We start from the raw sequence: 21,654 nt of genomic DNA, 5'->3' as shown, positions 1-21,654 counted from the left end.
ATTTGAGATCTAAGCATGCTTCATGCCCCGTCTCCCCTTCAATCCTTTGTTTTCAGTCTGTAAGCCTGGTGGTGTTTCCCATCCTCAATAAACCTCTTCCTTTCTTTCCCCACTCATTGTCATAGACCATCCGGCCCATGCTTCCAGGAGGAGGGTTACCGGGGAATTGTGGCTTTGCTCCACCCCATCCCCCATCTGTCTCCTCCTTTTCTCCATCTTAATGTATAAGGGATGGACAACACACCTATTTTACCCTGACCTAACCCTCACGCCCGTCATGTTTTTCCTCTCCTCATCTTCTACATCAGTGCCTCTTTCTGTCCATTTCCCCCCATCTTCCATTACAGCCCCCGTGCTCCCTCTCCCCTCTCAGGAGAGATGAGCGCTGTATTGTACTTTGCTGTGACATTGAAAGCTGCATTCATTAGATTTATATTAAGGTGGTGTGGAAGCGGGATGGTCTCCCTCCATTACACAGAGAGATAAAGGCAGATGTATGGAGTGTTAGTAACATGCTCACACACCTAGACAAATTCATGTGCATCTCTAAGACACCAGGAAATACACAAATGGGAAAAGAAAACAAACATAGGTTTTTTTTCCCCTCCAGGTTGTGAGTCACAGCAAGGTTTCCCCATCTAGAAGACTGAGTCAAGTAAATGATGCAGTGGCATGACATGAGACCAGCACACTAGAATGAAGTCATGGCTTGGGGTGACAAGTTCAATTCATTTGTGCTGCAATTCCTTTTAGTCATACTCCTTTGATTGTGCATGACATGCTTTTTTAGCTGACAGTTTTTTTGTTGCTGAATAAGGTGAATGCCTTTGGGGCGATTTGGAAACATTTGATACAAATTCAACATCCTCAAAGATATGTTGTGTTATTTCTGAAAACAAAAAGCATCAAGGTGGGCAAATTTACACTCACAGCTCTTACACAACAACCTCTACTGTGCATTAGTGTGTGATCGATCTATCTCGTTGTGTGTGTGTGCATGAAGAAATGAAATATCCCTCTGCATCTGTGTGTGTGGGATAAAAGGACTGAGTGGGGGAGACAGAGCGAAAGAGGATTTTGTTAGTTCAGCATCTTCTGCGGGGGGACTTGGGGTCTTTCCCTCACCAAGGACATATGGTAAGAGTGCTGTTGGGGAGAGCAGGGAGGGAGGGGGGGCTCTCGTTTGGCGAGGCTTGGGTTCACCAGCAAAGCAGCTGAAGCACTCGCATCAGCCAGCCAGCTCTTGGAGAGGAGAGTTCAGAGCTGGATAGCACATGAGTGAGAGAGAGAAGGCGCAGGTGTGTCGACAGTGACCTAGAACAGCCAGCGTCTAGCATGCAAAAAACACACATACTGTACTTAAACAATTGTAAAGCAGCAACATGATTAATAACATCAATGGAAAAATAAGTGGTACTTTAATTTTTTTTATTTATATATATATATTTGGGTTCAATATTTAAATATTTGCAATGTTAATTAAGAGTTATGCAAGAATGGCATTATCGTCACGACAAGGACACTTGATGAAATATGAAAGCCAGAGGTGATTATTAATAAATGTGAGTATGATTACGATCAAGTGTGGTTTTGTGTGAATGAAAGAGCAGACCCTGGCTTTGTAAATGCCTCAGCAACATCCCTGATATATCATCATGCATTTGTTCTATCTTGTGCTGAATAAACATCAATAGGGAAAGAAAAATAGAAAAATTATATTTGAATCCTTTGGATTAGTAGGCAACTATTTTTATTATTATTGTTAAAAATATTATTATATTTCTAAATATGTGAAAAACATCACTAGAAACACGTGTTACACAATTTTAAGGTAATTGTTCTAACAAGTTGTTATCAGTCAAATAAAATCAGTATTATATTGATCATGAATAGAGTCAATATAAGTTGTTAATTTGTTGGTTTGTCTCTGGCTGAAGCAGGTAAATGAAGTCACCTTGTATATTGAGGGCTTTCACCTTCTGGACAGCAGCTGTCCGTTGAGCTGAAGGTCATAAGCAATCGAATGAGCTCCTGTAAACATTACTGCAAGATTCAATTTTTAAAAGTGTCTGACAAGTAAGACTTCCACTTTCACACCTACACCCTGCTACCCACAACTGTGATTATTATTTTAAATCACAAAGATAATCATGCCAGTTGGATGGTGTTCAGAGCATTGCAAGTAAAACCTGGCAATAACATAGCGGCTAGAAGAATGTATGTACATTATTGCAAGAATGTCTCCAAATAATGCTAAGAAAAAAAGAAGCAGCAGTCTTTCAACACCACATGGTGTTGCTCAATATTTTCAAATGGGGAGTGTCAATACATAAACATTCCTAATACTAGGTTTGTAGAGTAATATAATTTATATGCAAATACTTTACTATTATAAGTGCTAGACGTATACAGGGCAAGGATACACCGCATAACAGTTTCAAGTCAATGTAATAATTAAAAGACCATTCTGAGGAAACGTTTTTCATCAAATATAAGGGTCAATTGAATCATTACCACAACATAGGTAAATCATCAATGCGATTAATATAAAGGTTGGAAGGTGGTAGGGTGGGTACGCCCCCTGGTGGAAATTTCGATAAACAACACGCTTCATTTTCAGGCTGCTTCTTTTGGTTATGCCTCGGTCCTAATGTCTGTACACTATACATGCGTAAATGGAAACAGGTGGTTTATGATTTAAAGCTTGTCATTTCTTGTTGCATTCTTCAGTGCGTTGTTCAGGCTAGGGTTTCACTTTTTCCCCTTTTATCTGTTGTATCCTACACCACCAGAGGGCAGCAGAACAATAAGGCTGACATGCGGAACACAGTCGACTTTGTTTATGAAGAAGAAGAAAGTAGCCCAGGGTGGGTAGCTGCTCCAGACATGTCAGACAACTGACAGGAATGGTAACTTGGCCGCAGTAGTTAGTGAGTTATCAAAAAGTTCCTGAAAGCTGAAAGTAAGGATTTTGGAGCACGACACATCACATCACCAGGTGGCCTGTGTAGAGGGTTGACAACCCGGCATCTTGATTATCGTTGATATCTGACAACCGCTGGTTAGCTAGCATTAGCTACTGGCTTGCTGTGGAGAGAAGTATCGTCAGTTTTCAGTCATGTCTTCGGCCGGGGACTTTGGGAACCCTTTAAGAAAGTTTAAACTGGTATTTCTGGGGGAACAGAGTGGTAAGTGTGATGCTAACGTCGGATGTTGTTTGCATGTCGAATATGCGTAATGTTCTTAAATAGATGTGGCTAACACTAGAGTTTGGTGGGCGATTAACGTTAACCAGTTAGCTTAGCTAACATTAGCTGCGTATCATTACACTTGGCACAGTAAAAGTATTGCAACAGAGTAATTTGTTTCTAAAGGTATCCACCCTAGCTTTATGGGGTGCGTTTCGTTGCTTTTCCTAATAGGTTGAGTAATGTGTGTGGAAATTGACTTGTTGGCTAACTTCCGCTGTGAGCTGTAATAACATGGTATTAGCGGAGGCAGTGGCCGCTACTACGAAGTTACAAGTATCAATTAAGTAGTGAAATACAGTGCTATTAGCTACTTTCTATTCTATATGATAAAAATATTGGTTGTACGTTGTATATTGTCTTTGCATTAATGTTACTTCCTAAGTAGAGGCTACACGCTAAGTGTGTTTCATGTGATTTATTGTATCTGGTGCTGTGTTCAGAGGAATAATATCAATCTCAAAGTCCACAAATAATATGAGTATAATTACACAGTCAAATCAGTTTGACCACCCTAGGTGCTATTCTGCTGAGGGGGAAGAATCCCAATTACTGAACCTGCTCAGTGGCATTCCTACACTCTCCCTAGTCATTTTCCCCTTTTCCTGCAAATCTGAGTAACACAGGGTGTACTTGTACTGGAAGGGTTCTGTATAGATCCATACTTAACAATCATGTGTCTGTTCTCAAAGGTTAAGGTGTTGGGTTGTTCATTATATATTCCAGCACTGTACTTCCACGTCTTTCTACTATTTCCAAAGCTGTGTGTTTAGCATGCCAACACAAAGCACATAGTGGAAGCTGAACTTTGGGGTTTTATTTAGAATTGGGATGTACTGATTGAACTTGTTCTCCTCCTCCTGATACCGTTTCTGATATCTGAGCTTGGGTATCTGCTGATAGCAAGTACACATATAATCCTGAGTTTAAAATCTGTGTACTTCACAGCATAAGATTATTTCTGTCTGATGGAAGTAGGACCTGCTGAAATATAACTGATATTGGTAACACTGAATTTGATGACAGTAATTAAGAAGCTATAGTTTATGTGGATTCATTATTTTGGTCTGACAATATCTATTTGGTTTAATAAGGTCAGTATGATACAGATCCATCTGAATTATGTATTCAAAGTGTAGAAACGTTAAGTATTTCTTCAGGGATTATTAGTCTAGGTTTTGTCGCCTGGTTTATTACTCTCCCCTTTCATCAAGATAAAACAGACTTGGTGTTTGTCAGACGTTGTGTGATCAGCTGTTGTTCCTTGTACACAGCAGTGTTGGCTTTGGCCATGTCATCATCACTTGAGGTGCAGTGTAACAGATAGTGTAACTCTAGCTCAGAAAAACAGTCTGAGTCTGGGGAGCTGAATGTGGGCACTCATAGCAACAGAGTGTCTATTTCTCTGTAATGTTGTAAAAGTAAAGTTTTACAGGTGAAAATCAGCAAGGTTGAAGTAAATGTTATGAAACGGGGCCATGCTTAGAGAAGGTGGAAGAGTAAGCATAGACTTGGAGTACCTAACTACCTCAATCAGTTCAGGCCTTTTAAAGAGCTAGGCAAAACCTTTTTTAGAAACGTAATAAATGGGGAGCCAGGTTTCCCAACCCTACTAGTCTCTCAACATTCCTCAACCCTTAAATGTCTCCTACAAAGGGCTGTGCACCACACCCTTTAATAATGGACCCGATCCCTCAGAGGGCAGCAGGAGTCTCATGCCATGCTGCTCTCAGCTTCAGTCCAGTTAGAGGGTTCTTCATCTGTGGCTCGTGGACTGTACACAACTTTGATGTTAGTTCTTATTTCAACTCTCTTACCCGCCAGTTAATTATAATCCCTCATTTATTTATGATATTTTCTTAAATTTCAAGTTGTCAGCAAAGTTGAAGATCAGGCCGCACCTTACATAATGAGAGAGGCTCACGCTATATACTTTTCACTTAACCCCCCCTCCTTTATTATTATTTGAAACTGGCCTTCTCTCCCTAAAGTTATTATCATTTCTGTTTTGGTCTTCAATGTTGTTTATTTTCAACTAAATGAATAGTTGGTTAAACTGATCAAATCAATTATCAGAAAAGTGTTCTGCAATTATTTTTAGGTTATTTGTTTGATCATTGTCAAGCAAGAAATTGCGGCATTTTAAATGTGAGAATAATTATTTTCTGTGTTTTGTATCATTATAAATACATTTGTTTTGGAATGTTTCGCATATAAGTAAGAGTAATTTCAAGTTCTCACATTGGGCTTTAAAAAGAATAGAAGATAATGGATAGATGGATAATTAGTCAGTTAGTCAAAGACTCGTAGCCCTACTTGCTATAGCCACACATTATTTGAGCCATTCCCAATAAGAACTGTTTAAGCTACAAAATAAAAGTGTATCGGGTCATTTACTTTGTTTCCGTTTGTTTTTCAGTGGGAAAGACTTCTCTGATCACCAGGTTCATGTATGACAGCTTCGACAACACTTACCAAGTGAGACCAACACCTCCACCTGATTTCATCACTCATGAAAAGTTCATTCATGATGAGTTGAAGAAGGTTATGCTTGTTTATTTACTACTTGTCATTCATTTCCAGGCCACAATAGGAATAGATTTCCTGTCGAAAACCATGTACCTTGAAGACCGAACAGTGAGTAAAACATTTTTGACAACTAGTGTTTGTTCCTATTCTATTTAACTATTTATTGCAGACACCATTTTTTGTTTTTTTAATAGTAGTTTAGTTTGGTTGTTTCTAACAAGCACACACAGCTTTTTTGCCTTCCAAGTGCACCCCCCCCACACACACACACACACTCGGACTGTCCTCCCTTCCTTTGTTTGTTTCCCCCCTCAACACAAGTTTCTTCCTCTCCTTCCTACCCCTCCATCTATTCTCCTCATTCCTGTTTTGAAATGGAACACCTTACTTGATCAAAGGAGGAGGGTTGATGACAAGTGAAGGCTGATTATTTATTTATACCCCCCCCACCCACCGGGCCCAGATAGCTTGCTAACTCTGTTGATCACTTCCTGCATGCACTACACTCTCTTTGAACGTTTTCTCATCCATCTGACTTCATTCAGTTTTCTTTCTATTTGCTTGTTGTCACCATAACGTACCATATTTCTGACATCGGTTTTGTCTTGTTTTATTTTCATCCCTTTTTGTTTTGTTTCTTTGTTTTTCTCTTCTTCTGTTTCTCCCTCATCCCCTTCCTGCCCCCCCCCCCCCCTCCAGATCAGGTTGCAGTTGTGGGACACGGCGGGGCAGGAGAGGTTTCGTAGCCTGATCCCGAGTTACATCAGAGACTCAGCTGCTGCAGTCGTAGTGTACGACATCACAAGTACGTGGATTACCTGTGCACGTTATATAAACATGCCACATTAACCTCATACTCTGTCTTATTTAAAGGTCCCCTATTATACTGTTTTTCATCAATATATTATAGGTCTCTGATATATACAGAACATGTCTCTGAAACTGATTGTGCATTGTAGCATCCCATAATCCCCTCTGTTTCAGCCCTGTTCCAAAAGCTGCTGATTCTCTGTCTGTTACTTTAGATGAAAAATAAGGAACCCCTCCGCACGCCCCTCTGAGAGAGATTTGGTTAAAAAGAACACAATGGTGCTCTAGGAGGAGATTCAGGTGATAAGGTGTGGGGGGGGGGTTATTGGCTAATGGTTACACAAGCCAAAAAATCATTATGACATCACAAAGTGGCCAAAATCTGATCAGCTCATTTTCCGACAGGTTTTTTTTTATAAATGGATCAGGACGAAAAGTGAGCGAATCTTTTTTCCTGAAACTTTCAGAATCTCTTTACACAGAGGGGACACATGGTTATGTAGAAAATACATGAAAAAGTGGATTTTGCATAATAGGCGACCTTTAACACATTACAGTCCTTTCATTCAAATAATAGACATCAGACTTGTTGAAGATGTGCAGGACATGTAATTCCACTTCCTTCCCGTCACAAACCGTTCTCACAGCTTACATCCCCTGAATACTGATGCCCCGCTGTCTTTTCCTCCCCCCACTTTCTTTCAGACGTCAACTCTTTCCAGCAAACCACAAAATGGATTGATGATGTGAGGACGGAGAGAGGAAGTGATGTCATTATCATGTTGGTGGGAAACAAGACAGACCTAGCAGACAAAAGGTAATCTGCTCTTCCTTCCTCCTGCCTCTGTAAGTGGCTCCTCTCCATTTAGAGCATACTAATGAAGTCATTGATCGGTGCTGCTGGCTGTCGATACTCAGGCAGAGCAGGTTATCTCTGCCCTTCGTGGATGTCTAAGCCCCCATTGACTTTTTTTACACTTTGTTTCAACCTACATTGTTTGAAGATATTGATTATTTAACAAATCAACCTCATAAAGAAATTGATAGTTGTCTGCTGTGATGTTTGATATTATTTGATCTGAAAGACCCTGTGCTGTGATCTTCTCAATCCACCTGATTAATCAAGTCAGCTGTGCCATGTTTTTTCTGCATCTCCTAACCCCCTTTATCTACCGCAGGCAAGTATCTATTGAAGAGGGTGAGCGGAAAGCCAAAGAACTAAATGTAATGTTTATTGAGACTAGTGCGAAAGCGGGCTACAACGTAAAGCAGGTGAGAGTGTGTGAGTCGTGCTCTGTACTCCTGATGCAGAAGCTGCTGCTTGCGCTCCACGACTAAAGATCGCCAGACCAAATCATGGTCAGAGCTAGGGCTGGGCGATATATCGAGTTTACACGATACATCGTGGATTGCACTACATGCGATTCTCGTAAATGACCACATCGTGAACATCGAGTATTATGTTGTCAAATCAATTTCCCGCCGCGGCCAAAATGAGCTTTCCTTTCTCCCTCATAGACACAGTCACACACGCAGGCACACACGCAGGCCCCGTCTAACTTGCACACAAACATTGCACACATGCACAGTGACAGAGAGCAGGGCTCGACATTATAAATGGCCCGCTGGCTCGGAAGCACTATTTAGACACCCCGGGCCAGCATAACGTACTTTCCACTTGCCCGCTCGGGCCACTAAAAATATTGCTTAAAAAAAAAAAAATTGTCCTGTGGTATTGGTATTTTAACTTGCAATGTTGTTAAATTGTTTCGTTTATTAACGCTACAACATAGCGTTTCGTGAGGCGGTTGTCGTTGTTGGGTGAAAAGCAAACAGCTGTTTGCTGCGGAGCCAGCGCGAGCAGGCTCCCGTTTGCCCGTGAGCGCCAGGCAAAAAACTATCTTCAAATAAAAGAAAGTCACCGGAGGAGTTAAAGGAGAGTGACAGGTAGCATGAGAAGAAGAGGGAGAGAAAGTTTCAGCCAGCTTGATCGATGGAGTTGTTTTCTAGTGGTGCAGTGACGCGTCCTAAAACCCTTTTATAATCTATCGATTAGATTTATGATTCGAAAATTATAAAAGTAGGGTAGACATGTGGAGATTATCCGGCTGAACAAAACCTGCATTTATCAAACAGGTTTGTTTTCCACAGACCTTATTTCCAGCTATTTTCCAAAACCCTTTGGAGAAATCCCATTGCTTTTTTGTCGAGGGAACCAGCAGCTTATACTTCCTGCTTTTAGGACACGTCACTGCACCTCTCAATATGATGCCAATATAAACAAGGTCTTCTGTCGGCTCGATACATCAATGCCGACCTATGCTGACAAGTAAGTGAAGAGTAGAAAATATAAAAGGTATTGGCTTTAGGGAAATGTCCCAGCAGGTTAGGAGAACGAAGGTTCTAATCTAATCTAATACATAGCCATTACATGTCTAACTCCTGATAATGACAGGAAGACAGAAAGCGCATTATACTAATAATAATAATAATACTACTCATAATAATAGCAGACATTTTTGAACAATGACCACAATAACATTATTTTAATAAACCAAATATGATCAATTGAGGAAAATGAGGAAGAACTGATGATTCAAATGTTGTAGTACAAGTAGTAATGTAGTTAGTGCATAAATTACTATTGCAACAAATGTGTTCATTTTCTTCATTATTAGTCGATTCTTTTAATGCAGACATATGTTGCAGGGACTACTAGAATCATCATACTGGCGTGACTGTAAACATCAAGGGGTTAAATTAAAAAAATGTATTTGTTTTAGAGGACATTTCAGAATATCGCGATATATATCGTTATATCGCGATATAGTCAGTAAATATCGCGATATCATTTAGAGACCATATAGCCCAGCCCTAGTCAGAGCTTCAGGCAGGGTTGGATTTTAAATCTAATATCTATAAAGAGTTATTCTGGATTTATTGAGACATCTTCACATTGGCCTTTCTAAAACGTACCAGCTGAATCCTTCACACCCTTTTCTTCAGCTGAAGTTCTACTAGCCGTCTTTTGGTCTAGATCCCAGGTGGCAGCAGCATCAGGAAGGGGCACGACTTGTTATTCCACTGCAACCTATTCACACTCTGTATTTTCTTTCCCCTTGTGTTTTTGTGTCTGTGTGTGTGTGTGTGTGTGTGTGTGTGTGTGTGTGTGTGTGTGTGTGTGTGTGTGTGTGTGTGTGTGTGTGTGTGTGTGTGTGTGTGTGTGTGTGTGTGTGTGTGTGTGTGTGTGTGTGTGTGTGTGTGTGTGTGTGTGTGTGTGTGTGTGTGTGTGTGTGTGTGTGTGTGTGTGTGTGTGTGTGTGTGTGTGTGTGTGTGTGTGTGTGTGTGTGTGTGTGTGACTCATCGCAGACAGATAACCACAGAGGAGGGAGAGCAGAGAGCGAAAGAGATGAATGTTCTGTTTATTGAAACAAGTGCAAAGACAGGCTACAATGCCAAGCAGGTAGAGCGTGTGCACCTTCTCGTGTGTGTGTGGGCTCATAGCGCTCATTCTCTCTTCTGGTTGGCTTCTGTTTCACACACCCATTGCGTACATTAAGGTGTGCTTTAAATGTCGGCTTGCTCTGGTTGGAAGTGAGGTGTGTGGATTTGTTTTTGAAGCTCTCTCCCACCTGAAAGAAGTCATTATTTTTGATTGGCAAACCTTTGATCAGGCAGGTGGGTCGGGGTCTGCAAACCAAAACGCTCATTAGCACATTAGCAGTATTTTAATTGCATGTGTATGAAGTGTAGTTCTATGCGATGTTCTTTAGTGCGGGGGTTTAAAACTCATAAATCACTTTAAATGCACGGTGCTCCATCAATGAATGTTAAAGTAAGGCGCCAATCCACAGAAATATAGCCTTGCCGTTTGCTGCTGAATTAAAAATCTAATTTGGTGAAAGCTCTGGTGGCCGTCTTCTTCTGCGAGCTTCAAGCTAAATCATGTAATGGGAATGCGCTATCTTTCCTTCATCTTGTGCGTTTGTCCTGATGTGCGTCTACTTCCTGCTCTGACAGAACACATCTGGTTGTCTCTCCCTGCAGCTCTTCCGTCGCGTGGCAGCCGCCCTCCCCGGCATGGACACCACACAGGACAAAAGCCGAGAGGAGAGTATCCTTTGTGTGCGTGTCAGTGTCAGAGGGTCTCTAATGTTGTGTCATATGGATAGCCCCTGCCGGAGGGAGAATGTAGCGCAGCACTGTGACAGACAGATGTTGTTTAACCTTTGTGTCTCTTTTTGATGTATTTGACCAGTGAGGACACGTATTGTGCTCCAACAGGGAGAAATACTCACCACCTCTAGGCTGCAGTTAGGACTGTACCGCATCGTTTCCTCAGCATCCTTTATAACATTGACTTCCGTTTATTCAATCTTCTTACCTGGTATCCCTGCACAGTTACAGATACAGTCTAATATTAGTTGTCGATTTTGATTCTGGTACTGACTTCGTAGTATTGTTTCTTACTCGTGCGTTACAAACATTTCCAATAACTCGAGCATTGTGAAGTCCAACGGTCAATATTTTTTTAAGATACCGATGTGATCATTTCCAAAGTTTACCCCAGGTCTTTAGGAAATAATCTGCTTTTCCATGAATTCTAAAAGTTATAATTATAAAGAAAATTGGTTCGTCTAGAAAATAATAGGTATAGAGGCTTTCAATTTAAAAAAAGATAAACTACCTTAATTATAGCAATAACTCCCTGTGGGGTTAAATGTCACATGAGAAGAACATCAAACATGATTTATTTTCTCTAGAATGGAATCTGATTTGAAATGCAGTGTGGAATCTTCCCTGAAACTGAGCTCGCACAGTGGCTATTTGGTTTGTATGGAAAAAAATATTTATCTTATTCAAGCCTGGCATGTCCTGCAGTAGAAAACAAATGATATAACATTTTTATATATAACACATTTTTAACAATAACTTAAGCATGGACAGCAGTTGTGGAGTTTAGTTTGTTCGTGAACATTTTCCAGTTGTTTTATTCCAGTTCTGTGACGTTCCCTAACTCCTAAACCCTTCAGTGATTGACATTAAATTAAAGGAGCAACCGGAGCTACCGGCCAGCGAAGGAGGCTGTTCCTGCTAATGCCGGCTTATGTCATGATGACATAAAGCTAAATATTTCTCTTACCTGCTTTTTTTTCAACCATTTGTGTGTCTGTACCCGAAACTGAACCGCCTGCTCCCCAGCCTAAGAGAGAACACTACAGCCGTTACTCCTCCGCTCTCTGGAAAGCTGCTTTTGGATGTGGATGCTCTGAAAGTCATACATCTCTTAAATGGAATATTTGCTCTGTAACACACATGTTGAAACGGTATCCACAGCTGTTGCCTGTCATTTCAAACAGACCGAGATGGGGGGCATAAGAGTAATGAGTGTCGAAAGATGACCCTTTGAACCAAACTGAAAGAAGGAACACGTGTGTTTATGCATTAAAGTATCTGATGAAGATTGAGAATATTGTTCAACATTTTTAAATATTGCTTTAAGTTTAATAAGCACAACAGTAACACTGTTCTTTTTGTTGTTTAAATGTCCGGACACGGTCACACACCAGCACAAACACACTAACTAAAAGAGCAACACTATAACTACGTCATCCCCATTACCGTCCTTCCTCTCTTCCCGCACTTGTCCCTTGAGATTGGTTATTTTTACCTTGGCTTCCATTTTCTATTACCTTTTTATTTGAATAGATCTCTAATTATTTTTTCTAAAGACTACAGCTATCATAGATTAAAACTACTGCTTTAAAGATAGTGCTTGAGAAGTGTTTTCTCATATATTATAAGAGTCATAATCATGAAAACCCACTGTAAACATTTAGATATATATGCCTTTTGGAGTTTAATTGTAGAGGGCTTCCTTGGTTTTGGGTTAAACTAGTTTGGTATGAGGTTTTATGAACACTTTAAATACTTGTTTTTTTGTTTTTATTCTGTTGGCATTGATCTTTTGTTAGTGATTATTCTACATGTGTATTTAATCCACAATGACTTTATTTATTTGTATTGGATTCATGTTTCTTTTTTTTATGGCTGTTAATATCTACACTTCTGGTGAATCACTAATGAATTATGCATCCGTCTGAAACACCTTTAACTGAATCAGCAGAGAGCTAGATGGCAATTTGATCTTACTGATAATACCGTGCAATTTTTGTGTGGACTTATGGAGGAGAGTCTGGTATGTATAGCAAAGTAGTCCTTAACGTTTGTGTCTGGAATGATTTGAAATGAAAGAATAAAAAATACACTTGTCAATGTGGCTGGAATTCTTCAATGTCCAAGCTTTAATATTTTCCTTGAACCATTTGTTACACTTGAATTAGGCATTAAGCTGATAATTAAAATAGTAATAATAAAATAGTGTTCTCCCTACTCGAATGCCTCACACATAATACAAATATTTACAGGAAAAGAAAACAATTGCACAAAGACAAAACGAACACAATATGCATTTTTATAGTACCTTTATTATACAACAGATAACGTGCCTATGGCGGTTTTGTGCCATGAAATAATTGTGGCTGTGATAATTGTTTGAACCTGATCTGACAGCTCTAATCTAAATTACAAATCAAAGATAAAAGAGTATTGTTGATCTGCAGATCGTCAGCAGTGGCAGCAAAGTGTTAAGCGCAGGAACAGAACAGCAGAGTCTGTTATTAAGAGTAAAGCCTGAACAGTGTTGCTCCCTCATGAGAACTGAAGGCCTGACAGTAATAAGCTGTCCTGCAGGAGCAGAATGCTGGACCTGGACTAATGGGCACTAATAGGCTTATTTCACAGGAGACATTTTGACCTGGCAGGAAAAGCCCATGTGGAGCAAATGGCTACGACTCCAAAGTATGCCATGCCTCTGAGCCAGCATTATCAACAACATATTAACTTAATAACTGCTCCATCAAATACAATGCTGCTGTTTTTCATGCCTAAATGTGTGGTTTGACAAACCTAATCATGGGGAGGCTATTTCATTTAGGGATGTATGAGGCCCCAACTTTAGTTTCAGATAATCTGATAAATTAACAATTAGAATTAGGAAAATTAAACTTAAATATGAAGTAGAATTTTGCCTCAATGTCTTGTGGCCCTTTGTTTTGGAGGGATCCTGTGTCAAAGTGGTAGTTGTAAGGCTGACATTTTCCAGAATACAATTATTTTTACTGTCTGTAATGGGGTGAATTATACCCCTACGAAACCCAAAATTATATTAATCCGGATCATTGGTCATCACAAAACAAATAAAAGGAAATAAATCAAATAAAATGTATTTGTATAGCGGTTTTAATAGCTTAAGCTTACAGGCAACTGAGACGCTGAAAATAATAACTATAGGCTACTTCTGTTTTACAACATCCTACGAAAAGACACCAAATTTGAATTTTATGATGCTTTTTCTTACATGAACATATTCAAATGTTTTCAGTTTCTCAGATTGAACAACGTGTACAGCGGATCCTTGTTCGTGATTGGCTGAGCCGTTTTTGCAAGTCACGCGAGAGTTTAGCGGGAATCTGTTACCCTGGAAACCAAGCGAAACAACCGCTGCACTGAGCATTTATTATATCAAACCTTTGTTTTTTTAACACCAACGCTGCATATTGAGCTGTCCTTTGATTATTTTATACTTAATTTAAAGTATTGAATTCCATAATGAGTAGCGAATACTACGAGACTCTGGAAATAAACAGAAATGCAACAGATGCAGATATAAAGAAGGCGTACGTTTTTGTTTCCGGAAGTTGCTTTGCAGACGTTAACAATTGAAGTTGTATGTGTTTATTGTCAACGTTTTGCTTTTTTTATTACTAGATTTCGAGGGCAGGCATTGAAGTTTCATCCAAGCAGAAACAGAGAAAAAGGAAGCAGTGAGACGTTCCTTCAGCTGGGTGAAGCCTACGATGTGCTGAGCGACCGTAAGTAAAGTTGAAATTTAAACCAAACATTTATGGTATGTTGGTTACACTACAGACTGAGACTACACTAAAAAAAAAGATGAATATATCTGGTGTATAATATTCAATCTTTACTTTTAGTGTATATAGTGTGGTGCTAACAATGTCACTTCACACTTTAATATTCCTACTGGTTATACTTCAACACTTATTGTCAAGAAATACCAATTTGAATCATTTTGGAAATTTTTTATTTTGAAAATATTCAATAGCTTCACTTTTGTAATACTATACAAATCCCTATAATGAAGTGCTTTTGAAAACCTTTTATAAAGTTACCATATTTTAACCAATATGTGCTGCAGTGTGTGTCTATGAAAATAAAGATGTTGTCTGTGACAGCTCGGAAAAAGGCAACCTATGACAAGTTTGGTGTGGAGGGTCTCAAAGGGGGCATCCCACCTGAGTTTGGCTGCAGCGGGGCTTGGTCATCTAAATATGCCTACCATGGGAACCCAGGCAAAACCTTCAAGGAGTTTTTTGGAGGCGACAACCCATTTGCAGGTGAGAAAATCAGACCATATGGTGAATTTTCTTATTCAAATATCATACCAATTACATTACACTTCTTTCGTTAGACTTCTTTACAAACGACGAACCACTTCAGTTTGGCGGCCTGCGATCAGTAGTGGTGAAGACACAAGACTCTCACATCGAGAGAGACATGCATCTGTCCCTGGATGACCTCTACCACGGCTGCACAAAAAAGATAAAGATATCTCGCAGGGTAAGAGCTTCTGTGCGTGAGAGACTATCTATTGTCATTCCACAGCTATTTCAAATATAAATGAATTTTCTATTCATTTGTTTAACAGGTTATGAATGAAGATGGATGCACTTCCAGTATCAAAGACAAGATCCTGACTATTGATGTGAGGCCTGGATGGAAAGAAGGCATGAGGATCATTTTTGCTAAAGAAGGAGATCAGGTAATATAACAATACACGCATTGACACGAATACAGTTGTAATGATGGTCACTGAAAAGCCATTCAGTATGTTTTTTCCTTATTCAAATGTCTTTTCACAATATGTGTTTCGATCATGTGTTTGCTTGTGACACTGTCAACGCTGATTTAAGAGGTATTGCAACTTCATTTCATAGCTTTTAGTGTGCGGCAGGCTTTAGTGAAAAGCCCTGCAAGTGACCACTGCACCAACATGTATCATTTTATATGAAAAGTAAATAACGTGTACGCAAATCTGAGAAAAAGGGTTTCGTTTGGGGAGGGGGTTTCATCAGGGTCTCACACATTTTTGCAGTAACCTTATTTGTGCCACTTAGTGAAACTGTGTATTTGAATATGATAAGAATAAAGAATAGTGAGATAAGTAACTGTATAAATGTGTTTGTAACTGATTGGGATATATAGATCAAACATTAAAGCATTATTTGTTTGCTTTGTAGTGAATGTATTCTTCTAGAAAGTTTGGATGCTTATTGACATTATGTTTGATGAATATGTGTTTAAGATGATACTGATGAATGGAAACTTGCTCAAGCTGTTGACCACAGAATGCGTGACTGACAGCTTTGAATCATGGGAAGTTAACAGTGGCAGTTATGGTTAAATATGAATGGGCAAGATTTAGAGTGCATAATAACTCAGTTGTAGGGTTATGATATCCACTAGATCTGTTTCTTTGCTGCCAGTAGGTGGCGTCATTGATCTCTTTGTGTATATGAATAAAAGCCACATAATACAGGGACTCATTCTTGCTCTTACTCTGCCTTACCTTTTATGTTTAGCTAGATATCATTTCATTACATTTGGTCAAAATAGATTATGTGTAAAAAACTTTTGTGTAACAGATAGTAACTGTATTTTAGGGAAAGAGCCTGATAGGCATGGTAATCAGTTTGCTATATTTTACCCTTAGGGACCAAACAGCATCCCTGCTGATATCGTGTTCATAGTGCAACAGAAGAGCCATCTTCTGTTTGTGAGACAACACAATGACCTCATCTACAAGGCCCAGATCACCCTGGAGATGGTGAGTCATGTAAATAATCATTTTCAGCATGAGTCATACTTAAGATTAAGTCAAATAAACACTGGACCTTTTCCCACAGGCCTTAACTGGGTTCTCTGTGGATGTGGAGACTCTAGACAACAGGCTAATTACTATTCCCATCAATGACATTGTACAGTAAGTAGCACTAAATAACATTCATCAGTCTGTATTTTGTTATCATATTGATGAATGAAAACAGGGAAGATGATTGTAAGAAATGCAAGCACTTTATATAAACTCAAACAGAGAGGTTTTTGAAGGATATGTTTCTGGTTTGTGCGTCATGTGCATAAATAACCATCTTCCTTTCTCTGATTTTATTTCATACACATCAGCCCTTCGTACAACAAAGTGGTGAGTGGAGAGGGAATGCCTCGGTCCCAGGATCCTTCTCAGAGAGGGAACCTCATCATTACTTTTGAAATCCAATTTCCTGAGAAGCTCTCCGCCGAGAGGAAGCACCTGATCAGACAAGCTCTAACTTTGAAAGACTGATCCTATTCTAGTACATGTGTTGCTATGCTGTGTCTGATAAAAGTAGTCATGAGAGAGAGAAGTATCAAGTATAAGTATCATCATTTGTACAACACTTCAGGTTGAAATATGCACTTGGAGGCAACAAAAAGTAAAAAAATGTGTAGACAACACAGCTGTGCTACAACATCTGACAGACAATAGCGGTTACACTCGAGTGGTGTAGTTGTGATTCGCTGCCATCATGGCTCGCTTCAGCTGCTCGTACGTCACAAACATCACCACGTTCCAGGAGCCAAGGCGTAAGAAAGATGGCATGAACCTCAAGAGAAAAAAGAAAAACAACATTATTGATTGCAATAAGAATAGCTGTTCAGTTAACAACCACCTCTTTACTCCTTCCTTCATAAATGCTTGATTTAGATCCTCATTAATCCTCTCAATATTGACCTCGCAGTCAGAGCATACCCCTTATAAAAAGCACGTGGTCCCTCTTTGCTCATCATGGCAGCAGCACACTTGAGGACGCTGTTGTAGTGGCCGGGTGGAGAGTTCATATATCTTGTTTTGACCACATCAACTGGAGAGGCAATCACGGTTGTGCACAGTCCTGCTCCGAAGGCCGATACAAAGTGGCAGGGCAGATTATCTGAGGAGGAGAAGAGAAGACTGAACGTTACCTCTCCATACAGAAGAACAATGGGGCACTATGTTGCACGTCAGGATGTACTGCAGTCTTTGTTTAACCTGTGAGTGGAGTGGACTTAAGGAGTGTGTCCTTTATGTAATCGTACGTCACCAGTTCAGTGCAGTTCACAATTGCATTTCGAGCGATGTTTGGAGCTGTACCTGTGTGAGAATAGAAAATATTTATCGTCAGAGACAAAAGGCCGTGGTTTAAAATGATCCTTTTAAAGGCACAACGCTAATAGGGATCTCATGATTTAAAAGAAAAAGGTGTCAGTGAAGTAGTGTGGGATCATTGATAGCTGTTTTACAAATTGACTTCATTGCAGTCAGTTTCTGTCTGTTAGAATTCTTTCATTGTTCATTGTCAAGGAGTTTTTTAGCAGGAGACACATTTACCTTAGAGGTTTCCTTAGCTCCAAAACAAAAGGACCCAATGACTCTGAATACAAGAGTCTCACCTTAAAAATCACTGTTTCCTCCACTAAGCTCATCAGATTTAGGAGGTTCTGCGACCCAACCGTTAACCTTCGCTCAGGTTGTTTTTCTGATAACTAACTCAAATCCTTCAAAATAGTAGAAATGATCAGGTTTTTTTTTTAAAGCACCTTCAAATTCAGGCTTTAAACCGAAAAAAAGTCAAAATACAACAGATGCTGGCAGAGGTGGAGTAGTAGCCAATGCAGAGAATGAGAATAAAGCGCGCTGTTACTTATACTAAATATTTAAAAATAATAATTCAAGGTAATAAAAGAACACATCTAAAAAAAAAAATAGGTAACGCAAGTCTAGTCCTTTTTGTACAATTCGATGCAGATTTCTTACATCTTTTATCGGTAAATTCAATTTACTGTACCTTTCCACAGACCACGAATGCCTTCTTCCTTAGCAATGGTCTTGTAAGCATCAATGGTGCCACAGTAGCGCCTGGCCTGCCCAGCAGACCTGGCCTGAGCCTGGAAGCGAACCTTCACCACATCTGTAGGCTGAGCTAAAGCAACCGCCATGGCACCAGTGGTACATCCTGCCAGCAGCCGACTGCCGATACCCACATCTGGAGCAGAGGGGAGATAGGGGTCAGGCCTGATTGTTGCAGGAATGTAGATAAATATGTTCATAGATACTCACGATCAGAGCCTTTAGTGTAGAACTGTTTAACAGAGTCGTAGAGACCAATGCGGACAGAGGCGAAGCTCATCTGCCTCTGGAGTCCTGCCACCAGTCCACTGTAAAGGCTCCGGGGCCCCTCTGTACGCACCATGGTGGTGATGGTGCCAAACACCCCCCGATACCTCACTGCAGACTCCTTCCCTGCTGAGGCCTCCCCTTGTATCTGTGAGGGATAAACAGTACTGAGAGGTGAGATTAAGAAGAAACAATAAGGGACTTTTACACAATATTTGTAAACTCACACGCATTATGAGAATTTCACGTGTTGATGGGAAGAAAAGAAGCTTACCTGCAGCCGCACTTTGGCTGTGTCCAGGGGGAAGGTGAGCAGGTCAGCGAAGCATCCTGCAGTTCCTGCTCCCACAAACTTCACAGCTGCTGATGGAGGCACATCTGCGGGTCCAAATCCAACCATTTTCCAGAATGATTGCAATCAATTTGAAGAGGGACCTACTGTATTAATGCTGATAGGACAAGAAGAAGAGAAACACATTCCATTCAAATGATTATTTAGTGAAGGAATGCCCTCAGCTGGCTTGTTACAGCTCCATTAAGCAAACTAGCTAAAGTTGAGCAGTTGCTTATGTTAAAGGAAAGAAAGCTGTTCAGTACATTATGTGCAGACAACATGCTGACCTCACATGAGCTAAAAATATAGTACACCTAATTTTCCACTCTGAATTTGGATGTCTCTTACCTTTAATGGAGCTGTTTGGACATTAGAGATCAGGATTCTCTAAAGGTGTCTCTCTGGCTGAACGTTGTCCCAGCTTTAAATAGGTTTCCTTGTTTTTCCATAGAAGGTTTTTCAGAAGTGTTGAGCCTTAAAATCATACTCCAAATCCTGGAGTGAACACAAATGAGGTAAAATAGAAAACAAAAGCAGGGGGAACAGTATTAAGAACAACATATTTGGTCAGGAAATATATTTTACCTTGATTTGAATTGAGAAAGTTGGAATCCCTGGTGAAATGCCTCTCCAAGTGACAATAGCAAAATGAAACCGTGAAACAAGCAGTAGTGTGCACACAAGAGCCGCCTCCTTAAATACTGCCTTGTTCCTGTTACATCATGGCATGTGTTTTCCCCAAGGCCCCACCCCCAGCACATATACTGTATTGGAGCTGCCTGCTGGTCAAATGAATGGAGGACTATTAATCTGTGACAAACAGCCTGAGTTTTTTTTTGTCTTAAAGCGTATATGTTAATACCTATTTTTCTTTATTTCTCCCATTTTGTGTCCACATACTATCAACAACCCAACAATAATAAAAAAAGCAAAGTTGGAATTGATTGGACGACCTCAATATGTTGAGAATATTTTTGACAAAATAAAATGTTGCATTGGAAAATTGATAGACCTACTGGAACTTAATAAGATAAGTCAGTTATCTGTGTGAAGGCCAGCACATCACATTATAGTACAGAGAGCACAGAGAAAGGGTAAAAGCTGAGTCATGCTGAAAACACAAGAACACACAGAACAACAAATTGGATCCTTATGTTGAGACCATTTAACATCCAACCGCAGCTTCTTCTGTTTAAAACGTGATCCGTGACCAGTGGTTCCTGCAATGATTGACGATTGAAAACGACTTCTAATCCTGTACACTGTACAGTGATCAAAATACAGTATTATGTTTATCGAAATGTCTTTATTAATCCACATCTAAACAGGGCTCTGTAAAGCAATACAACACTCTGTTATTAGTTAAAAGGTAGTTGACATTTTAAAAGAAAATTGTCATAATAAATGGACTGCAAATGGAAATGCTATGAATGTTTTTCCATTGATAAGAAACACAAGATAGGAAATTACTGAAAATAAACATTCTTAGGCTAAGCGTCTACCATTTTATCTGACAATATGTTAATTTATTACATTAGAGATATCTTTGATTGCAGGCCAATAGTCCAAAAATAGTGGGTCTATGTATTTCTTAATGTGTTTTAGCCATTCAAAGTGCCATCGACATTTCTTACATATGCTAAATGCTACATTTAAAAAATAATTATTCGTATGTTCATTCACAATTTTCAGGTGATTCATGTTCAATCGCGCCTTCATGATTGAAATCTTGATTTGTTCTCTTGGAGCTATTATAACCAAAATTCTACAATAAACCTTTTTTGTGATAGTTACAGCCAGTTTTACCTTTGACCCATATGTTACGACTACGGTTTGGTTCCATCACATCATTTCTAGTAATTGAACGTCACATGTATTGTTTAATATTGGTGTGTTTTGGTACATGTTGTACTATCATACCTCTATCTGAATGTCCTAAGAATTAAAACCAGCTGATTCTGGAAATCTTTCAGGCTGAATAAAGGCCCTCTAAAAAAAACAGCATTTATTTAGAGGCACAATGCTAACTTCTTGTATTCTTACTAACCTGAATACTATGCTACATGTGAGGCGGGGTATATGTTTAATTGGGTTGTTATTATTAAAACCACAGTTCTTAAAATGTATTAGATTTGCTTGAAAAACAAAAAAGTTGCTACCTGCTGTCTTTCCCAAATCAGAAAAAAATAAAAATGTCATTATGAATAAAGTATTGTAATGGTGGATAAACTGGATTCCCCATCTTTACTCAATCCTGATTTGTCAAATGGTGAATATAATCGTTTTTTTACAACAAGGAAACGTACATACTATTCCACTTAAATCTTTGATCTATGATATTTTTTCTTTTAAATTGCTATTTTAAACTGTATATTCCAGGATAGTTGGATGTGAGACAA

The 21,654-nt window shown here is 39.5% G+C and overlaps 3 protein-coding genes across 5 annotated transcripts; 2 read left to right on the top strand and 1 right to left on the bottom strand.

Annotated features, from left to right (window-relative positions):
• Nucleotides 1-2,837: 2,837 nt before the first annotated feature.
• rab6a (RAB6A, member RAS oncogene family) lies at nucleotides 2,838-12,863 on the top strand. Of its 3 annotated transcripts, none has more exons than XM_079648796.1 (8): nucleotides 2,838-3,188; nucleotides 5,668-5,726; nucleotides 5,832-5,885; nucleotides 6,477-6,582; nucleotides 7,293-7,404; nucleotides 9,957-10,050; nucleotides 10,635-10,701; nucleotides 11,621-12,863. In XM_079648796.1, exons 1-8 carry the CDS (start codon nucleotides 3,119-3,121, stop codon nucleotides 11,683-11,685), a joined length of 627 nt encoding a protein of 208 aa, XP_079504922.1. In that variant the 5' UTR covers nucleotides 2,838-3,118; the 3' UTR covers nucleotides 11,686-12,863. The 3 variants fall into 3 exon arrangements, with proteins under 3 accessions (XP_079504922.1, XP_079504923.1, XP_079504924.1); XM_079648797.1 differs by lacking the exon at nucleotides 9,957-10,050 and adding an exon at nucleotides 7,766-7,859; XM_079648798.1 differs by having other exon boundaries at nucleotides 2,878-2,962.
• A 288-nt stretch (nucleotides 12,864-13,151) lies between these two features.
• dnajb13 (DnaJ heat shock protein family (Hsp40) member B13) lies at nucleotides 13,152-17,370 on the top strand. The gene is made up of 8 exons (XM_079648782.1): nucleotides 13,152-14,326; nucleotides 14,418-14,521; nucleotides 14,903-15,064; nucleotides 15,139-15,287; nucleotides 15,376-15,489; nucleotides 16,441-16,554; nucleotides 16,634-16,710; nucleotides 16,911-17,370. Exons 1-8 carry the CDS (start codon nucleotides 14,259-14,261, stop codon nucleotides 17,068-17,070), a joined length of 948 nt encoding a protein of 315 aa, XP_079504908.1. The 5' UTR covers nucleotides 13,152-14,258; the 3' UTR covers nucleotides 17,071-17,370.
• On the bottom strand, nucleotides 17,231-21,535 carry LOC307018521 (dicarboxylate carrier UCP2-like). The gene is made up of 8 exons (XM_079648783.1): nucleotides 19,841-21,535; nucleotides 19,604-19,750; nucleotides 19,196-19,370; nucleotides 18,865-19,069; nucleotides 18,593-18,790; nucleotides 17,797-17,898; nucleotides 17,518-17,698; nucleotides 17,231-17,371 (listed from the first exon to the last, which is right to left on the bottom strand). Exons 3-8 carry the CDS (start codon nucleotides 19,319-19,321, stop codon nucleotides 17,257-17,259), a joined length of 927 nt encoding a protein of 308 aa, XP_079504909.1. The 5' UTR covers nucleotides 19,322-19,370; nucleotides 19,604-19,750; nucleotides 19,841-21,535; the 3' UTR covers nucleotides 17,231-17,256.
• Nucleotides 21,536-21,654: the final 119 nt, after the last annotated feature.

Source organism: Notothenia rossii (assembly GCF_949606895.1).
Source record: "Notothenia rossii genome assembly, chromosome: 9".
Lineage (NCBI taxonomy): Eukaryota > Metazoa > Chordata > Actinopteri > Perciformes > Nototheniidae > Notothenia > Notothenia rossii.
This window is presented reverse-complemented; position numbering and strand designations above follow the sequence as displayed.

Bases quoted from the DNA above. Each gene is read 5' to 3' on its own strand.
- dnajb13 (XM_079648782.1), top strand. From the start codon at position 14,259: ATGAGTAGCGAATACTACGAGACTCTGGAAATAAACAGAAATGCAACA. The intron at 14,327-14,417 runs GTACGTTTTTGT...TTTTATTACTAG, and splicing joins GATGCAGATATAAAGAAGGC to ATTTCGAGGGCAGGCATTGA. The intron at 15,490-16,440 runs GTAATATAACAA...TTTTACCCTTAG, and splicing joins TTGCTAAAGAAGGAGATCAG to GGACCAAACAGCATCCCTGC.
- LOC307018521 (XM_079648783.1), bottom strand. From the start codon at position 19,321: ATGGTTGGATTTGGACCCGCAGATGTGCCTCCATCAGCAGCTGTGAAG. The intron at 17,899-18,592 runs GTACAGTAAATT...ATTCTCACACAG, and splicing joins CATTCGTGGTCTGTGGAAAG to GTACAGCTCCAAACATCGCT. The intron at 17,372-17,517 runs GTATGCTCTGAC...TTTTCTCTTGAG, and splicing joins CCACGTGCTTTTTATAAGGG to GTTCATGCCATCTTTCTTAC.
- rab6a (XM_079648796.1), top strand. From the start codon at position 3,119: ATGTCTTCGGCCGGGGACTTTGGGAACCCTTTAAGAAAGTTTAAACTG. The intron at 6,583-7,292 runs GTACGTGGATTA...ACTTTCTTTCAG, and splicing joins CGTAGTGTACGACATCACAA to ACGTCAACTCTTTCCAGCAA. The intron at 7,405-9,956 runs GTAATCTGCTCT...GACTCATCGCAG, and splicing joins ACAGACCTAGCAGACAAAAG to ACAGATAACCACAGAGGAGG.